The 12,908-nt window shown below is 60.3% G+C and overlaps 1 protein-coding gene across 1 annotated transcript; it reads right to left on the bottom strand.

The window, feature by feature from the left end:
- Nucleotides 1–4,374: 4,374 nt before the first annotated feature.
- Nucleotides 4,375–12,533, bottom strand: STMN3 (stathmin 3). The gene is made up of 5 exons (XM_027046690.2): nucleotides 12,389–12,533; nucleotides 7,462–7,557; nucleotides 7,011–7,186; nucleotides 5,549–5,740; nucleotides 4,375–4,764 (listed from the first exon to the last, which is right to left on the bottom strand). The coding sequence occupies exons 1-5, from the start codon at nucleotides 12,405–12,407 to the stop codon at nucleotides 4,705–4,707; spliced, it is 543 nt and encodes a 180-aa protein (XP_026902491.1). The 5' UTR covers nucleotides 12,408–12,533; the 3' UTR covers nucleotides 4,375–4,704.
- Between the last annotated feature and the right edge of the window lie 375 nt (nucleotides 12,534–12,908).

The raw sequence follows: 12,908 nt of genomic DNA, 5'->3' as shown, positions 1-12,908 counted from the left end.
CCAAGGAAACCATGAAGCAGCCGGGCGCTGAGAGCAGTTTACTCATGCGAGGAAGAGGAAGAAGCAGTGGGGTCTACTTGGGTGGCTGGTCCCCACGGCCCCACCCCTCCTGTGCCGCAGGGGGAAGGCCCCACCCCCTGAGAGCCGGGGGCCTGCCTGACGGTGCAGGCACAAGCAGGACTGAGCTCGCTGTGGGGAAGTGTGTCCCGCACAAGTTCTGTGGGCTTATTTGTTGGAAAGAAGGTTCCAGGCCCAAAGCCCATTCTTTTTTTTCTTTTTTTGTAAGTTTTTAAGTATTATTTCTGAGAGACAAAGAGAGACAGATGGTGAGTGGGGGAGGGGCAGAGAGGGAGACACAGAATCCGAAGCAGGCTCCAGGCTCTGAGCTGTCAGCACAGAGCCCGACGTGGGGCTCGAACTCACAAACCGTGAGATCATGACCTGAGCTGAAGTCCCACGCTTAGCCGACCAAGCTGCCCAGGCGCCCCTGAAGCCCATTCTTAAGTGGTGCTGCTTGGGACTGAAAGGCTGCCTTTCCCAACAGCCAGAGCTAGGAGAGGCCAGGAGGATTCTCTGGCCCAGGTTTCAGAGGAAGCACGGCCTTGTGACCCCTTGATTTTCGGCTTCTGGCCTCAGAACTGTGAGCAAATACATTTCTGATGTTTTCAGCCCCAGTTTGTGGTACTTGTCACCGCAGACCTAGAAAACTAGTATCAATGTTGAAGAGCGAAACTTCTTCAGCGAAGAGAGAGACGGCCGTGGTCTGTGCTCGCTTCTTCCGCCCCCACCTGCACGCAGCCACAGCTGAGCTCACCCGAGGGGAAGCCTGCAAGAGGCTGCAGGGAGGCCCTGCCCGGGACAGACATCTCTCTGTGCCGCCATCTGGCCTGTTTTGCTAGATGCCGTATTTTGGGGCGGGGGCCCGCTGCAGCCCCCAGACACTGAGTGAACACCAGCTGTGTCCACAACACACGGGCTGCTCAAGACAGGACTCCTGAGGCAGGTATAAAAGATGCCCATAGATCCTTTGACACACTTCCTCTCCGCAGGTGGAGCCTGACTCCCCTCCAGTGCGGGCTCTTCTTGGTGATGTGCTTCTTCTTCTTTTTTTTTTTTAATGTTTATTTTTGAGAGAGAGACAGAGAGAGTGTGGGTGAGCGGACAAGGGGTAGAGAGAGGGAGACACAGAATCCGAAGCAGGCTCCAGGCTCTGAGCTGTCAGCACAGAGCCGGAAGCGAGGCTCAAACTCATGAACCGTGAGATCACGACCTGAGCCAAAGTGGGACGCTCAACCGACTGAGCCACCCAGGTGATCCGGTGACGCGCTTCTGACAAAGGGCACGTGTGTGCTCCGCCCAGGATCGGTTCACACAGCTCAGGCGGCTCGCCCCGAGGGGACCAGCCCCTGGGAGAGTTCATGGGGAGAGGACCTGAGGCCGAATCTGCGTAAGCGGGCCAACTTGGGGATCCTCCAGCCCAGGTCCAGCCTGCAGGTGACCAGGGCCTTGGCCGATGTCCCAACCACGACCTCAGGAGAGACCCTGAGCCAGACGGCCCAGCCCCTGAGACCCTGATTTATGGACACTGTGAGATGAGGGGTGTTGTTTTAAGCCACCGCTTGGGGTAACTTGTTCCACAGCAGTAGATAACTAATACAGGACTGGCTCCCCAGAAGGGCTCCTGCCTTTCCTTTTCTTTGTTAGGGAAAGCGTGATCTGTCCGTGAAGGATTCCTCCATGTTGTGACTGTTGCAGATGCCATCTGCCCCTCGCTGCCTGACTAGGGCCCCCCTAAGAGTTGAGAAGCCCTGGTGTGTGACCAGCCTGGTCCTCTGGGAACGCCAGGCTCCGTGGCGTGCATGTGTCTATGTAACCAGAATACAGCCGTGCAGAGCTTATGCCTCATGAAAATATCCTCAACACGCTCCCTTTCTCTCCCATTGTCCCCAGGCTTCTGATGGCTCTATTCCTTGTGGAGCTGTGTGTCCAGAGTCTGCCTTTCCCACCTGTCCCTGGGCAGGGGAAGGTGAGGATATGGTTCCCACTGTGTCAGCCTGGGGAAGTCGCTACGACTGCCTCAGGGGAGGGCCAGGAGTGTGGGGGAGAGGTGACGGGGTCTCCCTGGATCCTGGGGAGCAGGCACCTACTCAGGGCCTGGACCTGAGGCCCATGTGCCCATGTGTGGGCCTGAGCAGACGCTGCGTGGACAGCCACCAAACACGCCTCCTCCCTAGCAGAGGGGTCCCTGCTGGGCACCCCAAATGGCTACGTGAGTCCCATGGAACAGGCCGACGACCAGTTGAAGTCCAATGTCTTCTCGTTCTCCTTTTGCCGCTCAAGGAACCCGTTTTCTGCCTGTGGGCGATCAGCTGCGCAGTGGGGTCCACAGAGCCGTGGGGTACATCCCTGGGAGGCCAGGACCCACCCACACCTGAGTGAGACCCACAGGACGGTGCAGTGAGAAAGACAAGCCTCAGACCTCAGGCCCCCATGTGCCCCCCATCGCAGCAGCCGGAGGCCCCCGAGCCCAAGCTGCCAGGACAGTCCCGCTGCAGCCACAAGTCCTGCCCCCTCCCTCACACTGCCACTGTCACCTGGGGCTCCAGAGAGGAAAATGGACGGGTGGGTCATTTCCACACTCACTTCTTAAAGCCCCGAGGTCGTTAGAACTGTCGGCAATTGTGATTCAAACAAGCTTGATAAGGGGCTTTAGTCGGAGTTCTACACTAAGCATTCAGGCACTCACGAGGAGTGGCCCTGAAGCCCGTGTGACCCCACAGATGCAGGATGCACAGGGCACAGTTCAACCGCTTCTTAAACACGCGAGTTTTTCTGTCTGTAGTCATTCATCTGATCTAATTTAAAGTTCACTTTCACTACGTGGATGACGTCGGCACAGCCACACTAGGCTTCCAGCTATGCGAGAGCTGCCCCGGCTCACAGATCCAGCCTTCCCTTCCCTTTCCGCTTCCCCTTCTGCGTCCCACAAAAGCCACATGTGGGTTCCAATCCTAGCTTGCCGCTCCCTCGGAGGCCGTGTGGGTGGGGATTAGGGGAGTGGGTGTGGGTCCCTACTTCCTCTAAGTCTATGGCAGGGAACCTGTGTCCACTGTGCGCTCTGGCTCGGCCCTGGGAGACCACCAGCAGTGCCCCCGTAGGTTTCTGTGGGACGGATACCGGGGCACTGGGCGCTGGACCCACCTGGTTTCTGAGGTGCCGGCTCTGGGTCCTGCAAGAACCTGCAGTCTGTCCCCTCATGCTGGCCAGCAAGCAAGAGGATGGTCAACAGGGACCCTGCCCTCGGTGCTCAGCTGTGGGATGAGACTGCTATGGAGAAGGGCAGGATGCCACGGTGACACAAAGACTGGACACCGCCCGTGTCCAGCAGATGAAGGCCTCACAGGCCAGCGCTGGGGGATCTGGAGATTGCACCCCCGGCTGAGGGAGGGGAAGGAGCCCAGTCCAGGAAGGTCTTGGCAGGAGAGGCCTAGGGCCACGTCTCCAACCTGCAGGTTGCCCAGAGGGGGCCGCTGGTCAGGAACATCAAGGATGGAGAAGGGAGGAAGGCGGTTTGGGAACCCTGTCCCCCAGCATCTGAATCTGCAGGCAGCTGGGCCCCCTACTCCCTTTGCTGTCTGTTCCCCGAGGGGCACTCGTGGCTGCCACTCACTCACGCCTAGCCACACCTGTCCGCAGGCAAGCCTGAAAGGCCCATGGCCAGGAGCATCATGGGAGCGTCTTTCTACCAGAGTGAGGGCATGCGAAGGGGCCAAGACTCAAAAGAGCTCCGAGGACGCGGTTCCCCAAGGGTCTGTGAAGTCCGGGGGGAGAAGAGCAGTGATGATGGAGGAGGGCTTTCCCCACATGGGTACTGGGCCAGAAGCTCTAGGAGGGCACTCCTGGGAGGAGGGGCCAGCAAGGGGTGCCCACAGCCCTCTAGACCATGGCGGCTCGCTCCTGGGTCCCTGGTGGAGAATGCCCACTCCCTGGGAGACTCAGGCCAGGCCATATCCCTCCCCACTCCCACTTCAGCCACAGGCAATGGCTGTGGCCTCCCAGGTCAGCCCAAATTGCCCCCTGAAGACCAGGTGGTCTCAGAGGACCCCTCTGCGACCACAGTAAAAGGCTGCCAACCGTACCCACCAATTCCAAAACATTCCACTGCACAGACGGCTTCCTCGGCTGGCCGCAGTGACAGAATGCCCTGCCCCGAGGTCCTTCTTTCTTCCTCCGTCCCCTCCCACGCGCTCAGGCCCTCTCCCACCCAAGACGGCACAGGTGGTGTGCCTTTGCCTATCGGCGGGGAGCTGGCTCAGAGGATGTGCCCCAAGTGACAAGGTGCTCACAGGACAACCCAGCATAAGGACCCACATGTTCCTGCTACCACCACTGGATTTATTGAGGCTGCCACCACGTCTGCTAAGAGGGCCACCAAGAGGGGACCCAGCCACTGCCCGGCCTGGTGCCTGAACTGAGGGACTGTGTGCCATGTTCTGGTGGCTCCTTGAGGGAGAGCCTGTGGAGAGTGACAGGCCACAAGGACTGGACAGCTCAGAGCGGAAAGAGAAGCATGAGCTAGGAGTGCAGGGTGGGGAGGGGGCAGGAACCAAAGTTGCATCTAGACAAAGTGGGACAAGACGAAACCAGAACCCGCGTGTGTAGACGTCTCCTCTCAGGGTCCAGGCGCCTCTGGTCCGCAGCCCCTTAGCCGGACATCTCCTCTCGCTGCTCCTTGTTCCTGCGCACTTCAGCTGCGTGCAGCTCCTGTGAGGACCGGTGGAGGTGGGCGGGGCCCTGCGCCGCGGGGGCGAGAGGGGGGCCCGCCCCTCCCCCACACCCAGTTTTCAGGGACCCTCCCAAGTGCGGGAGAAGCGACCAACGAGGGCACCTTAGCGACCAGGACTGAGGGTCAACAGAGAGCAGGAGGAGGTCCGCGTGATCCTCTGAAAGTGTGGCCCGAGTGCGGGGACTGGCCCTCAGTGCGACTGGGGTTGCGCCCAAACCACAGAGGGGGAGTTGGAACTCAGGTAACTTCCTTGGGATTGCGGACTCCACGGTGTCCCCTGGCACCAACCTGGTTCCACCCTGTGGTCTGAAGCAGAGGCCACTCCCGGGGGCTCCGGCCAGGGCAGGGCCTCGCCTCACTCTGGGCTGTCTCCTAGCTGGACAGGGAGCAGCCGGGGCGCAAGAGCGCTGGTGGTGCGGTGGGCAGGGGCCAACCGAAGGAAGGGGCTCGTGGGTGCTTCCCCGGCCCCTCCCCTCTTCTGGCTCAAACCCGGGATACGCGTCCTTCCGGGCACTTCCAAAACAATGACCACCCGTTTATTACCGCGGTTATTGGCCCTGTCCCACCGGGACTGGACAATTGGCCTTGGCTGGGGCACTGCGGGAGGCGCCCAACAAATGCAGGCGGAGCCCGCCTCTCGCGGCCCGGGATCCACCCCGCCCCGGCACCGCCCCCTGCGTGGAGCCCCGCCCCTCCCTGCTTTGGCACGCCCCCTCCCGGTCCCGGTCGCGTTCCCTGCTCAGGCCCCGCCCCGGCGCGCACCTTCTCGCGCAGCCGCTCGCGCAGCGCCGCCAGGTGCGCCTCGCGGATTTCCTTGCTGAGCTCCATCTTGTAGTTGAGCTTCTCCTCCGCCAGACGACTGAAGTTGTTGTTCTCCTCCAGCGCCTTGTGCAGCACCTCGCGCTCGTGCTCGCGCCGCTCGGCCAGCTGCTTTAGCACCTGCGCCTCCTGCGTCTGTGCGGACGGGCGGGGGCGCGCGCGTGGGCGGTGGCCGCCCGCTCCGCCCCGCCCCGCCCCCAGCCTGCCCCCCCCGCCCCCGGCGCGCCGTCTCGCCCCGCCCAGTGCCCTCGTTGCCCTGCCCTGCTGCCCACTGGACGCGCGTCCTCCAGGAGCCCGGATCCACACTGTCCTGCCGTCGGCGAGGGTGTCCACCTGGTCCCGCTTTGCCGGGGACCTCCTGGGCTTTAGCATCGCAAGGTCCGCGTGCCCGCAGAACCCTCGGCCCCAACACACCGGAAGCTGCTGACCCTTTCTGTGAGTCCTCAAGCTCCCAGAGCTGCCCCTCTCACGAGGCTGAGTGCGCCCACGCAGTAAGAGAGGCTCTGTCCTGCTCGCTGCCGCCTCCAGAGCTCCTGATGCACTCAGGGAATGTTGGAGGAGCAGAGCAAGTTCAAAACTTAAGGGCTGTCACTGAGCCTTCACTGTCTCCTCTAAAAAGTAGGTGCGTGATACGCACCAGGTTCTGAATTCCCTAAGGTGCGGAGAGCTGTGCACGGGCCCCCAGGGCTGGGGAGAAGGGACTGGTTGGGGCAAGGAGCCCGGGACTCCTGGCTCTACACTGTCTGTCCTTATTTGGGGGAGGGGCTGCTTGGTGAGGGTCAGAGACCCAAGGATGATCACCCACACTTCCTTCCTTCTGGGCCCACCCACGTGTCAGTCACTACTAGCTAACCCTAGGAGGCCTGGGTCCCCAGGTTTCACTGGGACATGCTACAAGGGATCCAGAGCCACTGCCCCTGCCCAAGGGGCAGCCCTCAGCACTGTACTCCTGAGGGTACCCCTGTTGTGTATGTTTCAGTCTCCATGGGGCTGGTGTGAAGGGGAGGGGTGGGGAGGGAGGCTGGGGCCCCCTGAGCTCCCAGCAGGTCTGGGCTTGCAGCCCCCAACACATGGCAGCCCCTTTGTTCTCACTTCTCTGCCCTGGAGAAGGGTGCTAGTCTAGCCTCATGTCCCAGGACTCCTCCTGGCTGTGGCCAACGACATCCCCTCCAACAGCCTCTGCTTCCTATCTGTCTCCGGCTGGCTGCCATTGGGGATGCCTTATCCTCCCTGTCCCATTCTGATCTCCCCAGAGGCGATCCAGGGAACCATGGGACCCTCTCCACCCCAAGCTAATAGCCAAGCAGCAGCTTGGAGTACCCTGTGCCTGGAGGGCTCTGTCTGTGCCCATCCAGGCCTCCTGGCCACCTTCCTCAGGACCTGGAGGCAGGGGTGGGCTCCTCACCTTCCTCCGTTCCTCAGCTGCCTCCAGCCGCTTCTGCAGCCCCTCCAGGGAGGTGTCCTTCCTCTTGGGGGGAGAGGAGAGCACTGGGCTCTCAGGGGACAGGTCAGAAGGGGACTTGAGGATGACCTCGAAGCTCTGGCCAGAGGCCCTCTTGTCCAACTGCTTCACCTCCATGTCTGTAAGACCAGACGGGGACTTCAGGATGCTGAGGGGGCCTGTTCCCAGCACACATCCAAGTCAAGGGCTGGGGGAGGGAGCACGGCTGCTCACGTGGGACTCCCAGGCCTGAGCCCCCAGGACCACCGCCCCCATCAGAGCTTCCCTCTCCAGAAGCCAGCTAGGGGAGCATGTGGGGGAGGGGGGTTGGAGAGGCCACGGGGCCAGGGAACAAGGTAAGGAGGAGGCAGGCACTGGTCAAGCAGGACCTGTCAGTGGCCCGGGGCACACTCACCCCCATACTGGTAGATGGTGTTGGGGTGCGGCTGTGAGTAGAAACAGGAGCAGATGAGCGACAGCACTGACAACTCCTTCATCTTCTCCTTGTAGGCTGTGGGCATGAGGCCAGCATGAGAGGGCGCCACAACCTCACCTCCTGGTGGCCCCCTCGTCCTCTCCCGGCATTCTTCCCATGCTGTGTCTCTCGGGAAGTCTGTTTATCTCGCTCTCTTTTCTGTTCCCTCGCCTCTCTACGTCTCTCCTCTCCTCTTTCCTCCTCTCCCCACCCCTCCCAGAAGTTGACGGTCTTTCCCTGGCACCCTTCCCTGTGTCCTGCATTGTTCTCCCTGCTCCAGGCTCCTTGTGCTCCCCTCCCTCCTCTTCTCTCTCTTGGCATTTCTGTTTGTCTCTGTTCATCCTTCTGTCTCCCTCACACTCTGTCACTCTCTGTCTGTATCTTTCCACATCTCCATGACTCTGTCACTGTATTTTCCCAACTCACCCTCCCTGTACTTCCCCCTCTTTACTTCCTCCCCTTTCCCTCTCACAGATACTAACCACCACATCAGATGTGGTGCTTCTGCAGGCAGCACTTTCTTGGGCTGTCCACTTGGGTGAAGCCCTCAGAATTCCTCTTATGCGCCCCCCCCCACTTACCCTGACAGCATTGCAGCCTCCCCCCCCCCCCCGCCCCATCCCCCAAAACCTGGCTCTGAACAGGCCCAGGCTTTCTGTTCTTCTAGGGCCAGAGGGTAGGGAGCTGTCCGTTCAGCACCAACACCTGCCCTCTAGCTTTGCAGAGCAAGTGCCCACAGCCAGTGTCCCCATTGCCCAACTAGAAAAGGAGGCCATGAGCCCTGTCAGAAGATGGAGGAGCCCACTGTCAGAGTGGGAATGAATGAGCTATTTGTGGTCCATTTGTGACAAGCCAGACCCCAAAGTAGACACGTTGGTCAGGTGTCTCACTAGTGTTTAACCATCTTCAGGTCCAAGACTGTCCCCCTGCTCAACCGAGATGATACCGGACCCAAGGGGTGAGGGTGACTTGTGCAAAGCCCTTCAAGTACAGTTCAGGTGGTCTGTGTTCTTTCCCCAACTCCAGCATGTCACAAAGACCAGGAGGCTCAGAGACCCATGCCCCCGCCTCCCTGGCTAGAGAAGCTGGGACAGGTCTCCAGAGAGATGCTCCAGAGAGGGAACATGGCTTCTGTGAAGGAAAAGCTACCTACAGGGCTCTTCCCAGGGGCAGATACCAATTTGGACAAGTGTTGAGGTGGACAAGAAAACTCCTGATCAAATTTCACATGAGACAATGTCTTTAAGTTGAGTTAATGTGAAATTGGGGAAAGTGCTGGTGTAGAAACAGGACACAGGACAGAAATCATCAGGCCCTTGTCTGAGGGAATAGCTCACAGTGAGCAGGGTTTTCTCACAACCAGTGCAGAGAATGATGTTATTTGATCTAAATGTCCCGATGATCCAGACTCCTCTGGAGAGAGCCCGAGAGACCTTAAAGGGAGCACAATGAATCCTGGGCTGGCAGCAGGGAGAGCCTTTAAGGGGCTTGGAGGGGAAGCAGGGCAAAGACATATCTTGGTAAGTGGGCCAGACGGGGGAAGGCTTCCAAGGGAATTTCGGCCTGAGTTGCCAATTTTATTTTTTCACAAGCAGAATCTATTTGTGCATTTTTGTGCCGTGAAAAGTTAATTTTAAAAAGAAGGCAGAGGGTACGTCACAATACATGTGCTGGGGAGTTAGAGAGTGTGAGAGCAGGCAAAGCAGCCCTTCAGAAGCAGCAGACCAGGAGGCATTTGGGCATTTGGAAAGGCTGGGGAAGTCACCAGCCCTGTGCTCAGAGGCAAGGTCAGGACGGGAGCAAGAGGGTATCTGGTCAAGGGGACATACTTGGGTCCTGGGAGAGGCCAGGAAGGAAAGGGCTCAGTCTAACCCTGCCACCACCAGCCTCCCTGGCAAGAGACAATGCTTCCCCTACCTCCCAGGGAGTCCTTCTACACCACATGTGAAACCTGCAAATGGGTCTACCATACAGGCCAGGAGCTTGGGGCCTCGCCGCTGCTCAAGCTCCTCTCTGCCTTGAGGCTGAGGTTTTCCTGGGAGAAGGAGCTGCACATTTATTACAGAGGAAGAACAAGTTCACAGACAAATGTCACCTCAGCATGAAGGGAGGCTGGCGGCAGTTCAGGGAGCAGGATGGGGAGGTTTGGCAGGTGTGAGCACCGCATTGTTAGGATAGAGGGGAGAGGGATGGTAGGGCTAAGACTGAGTCAGAGCTCTCTGAGGTCACAGCTCAGCCCAGGGGACCAGTGCCAACTGGAAAGTGAGGGACTCTGTCCTACAGCTGTAAATAGGGGTGCAGCTCAGTGTCTGATGGTCATGGAGATTCCCTGGGCTGGTTTCTCCCAGGCTGATGGCCCAGGGGGAGCTTCCTTCCCTGAGTAGCCAAGTGGGAAGGGGCACCCCCCAGAAGGGGGCTTTGGGAGTGAGGCTTGCTGTGTGGTTTGGCTACAAGTTGGAGGGGACTGGACAGCAAGTGAGGAAATTGGCAAATTTGCAGAGAGTGAGCCAGGAAAAGCCCACACATGGGGCCGGAGAGCAGGGCTGGGCCCAGCGGCTCCGAACACAGGAGGTTACACCTGTGTCCTCAGAGCTGGAGGGCTTAAAGGCCATGTCTCATTGCAGAGGGAAGAGGTTGAGGGCCAGGCCCATCTAGGCACCTCTCCATACACAGAGCTCAAGTCAGGAAACCCCTCTACATCTTGGAGGCATGCCCTTTCTCCCCCTCACCAGGACCCTTCTCTTCCCCATCACTGACTTCAGGGAGTCATTAAAAAACAAATCTCTGCTGTGAACTGGATTGCTTTCATCTCCCCCCTCCTCTCCATTGTATTAAATGTTAAATATGCAAATACGCACATTGGCCTTTTGGATGCTTAGATCCCAGGTGAGCAAGAGTTAGAAGGCACCACCTCAGCCTACAGTGGCATGGTAACAATAATGACATCACTCATAAGGTGGGCGCATGACATCCATACTCCCAACTGACCCTCAAGACCAGCCAGCCCAGGTAGATACGCTTGTCAGGCTCATTTCTACTGAGGGGAAAAAAGAGACTCAGAAGGCAAGGGGCCCAGCCAGAGTCGCACAGCATGCCAGGATGGGAGCCTGGTCATGAGTCCCAGCCTCTGACTGTACTTTTCTGCTTGGAGCCTCATGGTGGTGGTGATAGGTGGTGTCTAGTCAGAACTGGGAGGGCAGGGGGCCCACAGATGCCTACTCACCCCTAGAAGGGTCCTGGAGGCTGCTAATTGCTTCTTCACAGATGAAACTCCTTGCCATCCAGGCTGCCCCTCTCACTAGCCAGAGTCATATGTAATGTGCTGGGAGCCCAGCATGGCAGGAATTGCCAGCAGAATTCACCTTTCTCTGAGCAGGAAACTCTGCAAAATGTGGCTGCAACAGTCACACTGCCCAGCACAGACTGGGCACGCACCTCTCGTCAGGCAGCAGGCCGAGCACTGTTCCTGCAATATCTTGCTGTCTCTCAGAACAAGCCCAGGGGAGGTGCTGTCACTGCCATCCCCATCCACATGCAGCCCTGAGAGTTTAGGTAGCATGTGCAAGGCCTCCCAGCTCAACAGAGTTGCATAAGGAGACAGATATGAGCAGGAGTCTACAAAAGTGTGTGAAGAGCTGAGCATCTGGGAAGGACATCAAGAGATGGCCACCTGTCTGCTAAAGCTGTGTTCACTCTCTAGAGAATAAGGTTAGCTAGGGTGCCCATCTCCGGGATGGGGGGGAGGGAAGGGAGGGTTGGGAGTGTGGTTCCGGATGGAGTGGGGAACGGGGTGGAGGTTGGGGAGGGGGTGCTGCCCTGCTGTTCCTTCCACATGGAGTGCAAAGATGGAGCTGGTTTTGGGGCTCAGAGCATTCCTGGGGACAGCAAGCCCAACGTCCTCACATCCAGGGTCACCTGCAGCTCTCCTGCGTCCAGTAACTGCCCCGTGTCCACCTCTCCGCCAGAGCTCCCTTCCTGGAAGGCCCCGAGGGAGGAGGGTCGCAGCCTTGGTGGGGGGGGGAAGAGGGGGCGGGAGGGGGGGTCTGTGGATCCGCAGCTTGGGAGGCGGGGCGGTCGGGGAGGGAGGGGCAGACCCCTCCTTGCTGGAAGGGCTTGGAAACTGCAGCAGCCCCTCCCCCATGCAAACCCTGCTGCGCAAAGGGCGGTGGCTTTTTTCGACCAGAACGGGTGGCACCTTGTCGCAGAGAGCGGTCCCCAAGCCCGCAGCAGCGAGGGGAGGGGGCGGTGACGCTCGACGGGGGCGCGGCTCCCCGCTCGCTCCCCAGTGCTTCCGCAGCGTCCCTCCAGCCCCCAGGGCGCTCCTTTGGCGCAGGGAGGGCCCGGGCCCGCCAGCCCTGGGCTAGGGCTCCTGCAGAGAGTCCTACCCTCCCAGTCCCCAGCCTCGCGAAGGCGAGGTCCGACCAGGATCTGCGGGAGCCGGGCGCCTCGGGGGACGCTGTCCGCACCTCTCCAGCGCGTCCACCCAGGGGCACCGGCCCGCGTCAGGCCCGGGAGCCACTCTGCCACAGTCACGCCTGGCCTGACACGGCGGACACGGAAGGGGCAATGAGCCTCCGAACCTGACGTTCTCACCCTGGGTGCTCCCTTGGGCGCGGCCCCTGCCCAACGGCCCACGCTCGCCGCACCAGCGCCACAATCCTTGCCCTTGGGGCACCAGGTCGTCCCAACCCGTTGGCCTGAACTCTGGCTCATGGGGGTTCGGCCCGGCCGCGCCCCGCGCTCTGAGCGCGGGGTCTGAGATGTGGAAACAGGAGTCTGCCAACAGCCCCTGCTTTGGGCGAGGCCAGACAATGGCCTCAGCTCAGACCCGCCGCCGCCCCAGGAAGCCCGCGTGCCGGGCGCCTACCGGACAAGGTGCTGGCCATGGTGCTGGCGGCGGCGGAGGCTGCGGAGGCCGAGGAGGCGCGGGCGGCGGCTGGAGCTGCAGTCGGCAAATGCTGCAGTGCTGGGGAGGGGAGAGAGCGAGGGAGGACGGGAGGCGGGCGCAGAGAGGGAGGGAGGCAGCGAGGGAGAGAGAGAGAGAGAGGGACGGAGAGAGAGTGCGCTCGAGAGGGAGGGAGAGAGAGAGAGAGAGCGCTTGAGCGCCTGGCTGGCTGTGGCAGGGGCAGCCTTCAGAGAGAGAGAGGAGGGAAGACAGGGGAGGATGGGAGGGGAGAGACCCGCCTGGGACGAAGGGTGGAGTATTGCAGCCAGATGCCCATCCTCCCACTGCTTACCTCTTGGACCCACTGCTGCCCAACTTGGCTTTGGCTTTGTGCAGGCTTGGGGGGATGGTGGAGACATTCCCCGTTCCCCAGGGTGGGCGTGGCAGGAGGGGACAGACCCCAACAGCGGGGGGGGGGGGGGATTGGAGAGCTCTTCACCTG

The sequence above is a fragment of the Acinonyx jubatus genome, chromosome A3, assembly GCF_027475565.1.
Source record: "Acinonyx jubatus isolate Ajub_Pintada_27869175 chromosome A3, VMU_Ajub_asm_v1.0, whole genome shotgun sequence".
In the NCBI taxonomy this organism is placed as follows: domain Eukaryota; kingdom Metazoa; phylum Chordata; class Mammalia; order Carnivora; family Felidae; genus Acinonyx; species Acinonyx jubatus.
This window is presented reverse-complemented; position numbering and strand designations above follow the sequence as displayed.

Excerpts from the sequence above, each read along its gene's own strand:
- STMN3 (XM_027046690.2), bottom strand. Across the intron at positions 7,187-7,461 it reads CACCATCTACCAGTATGGGG|ACATGGAGGTGAAGCAGTTG; the intron begins GTGAGTGTGCCC and ends CTGGTCTTACAG. Across the intron at positions 5,741-7,010 it reads CAGCTGAGGAACGGAGGAAG|ACGCAGGAGGCGCAGGTGCT; the intron begins GTGAGGAGCCCA and ends CCGTCCGCACAG.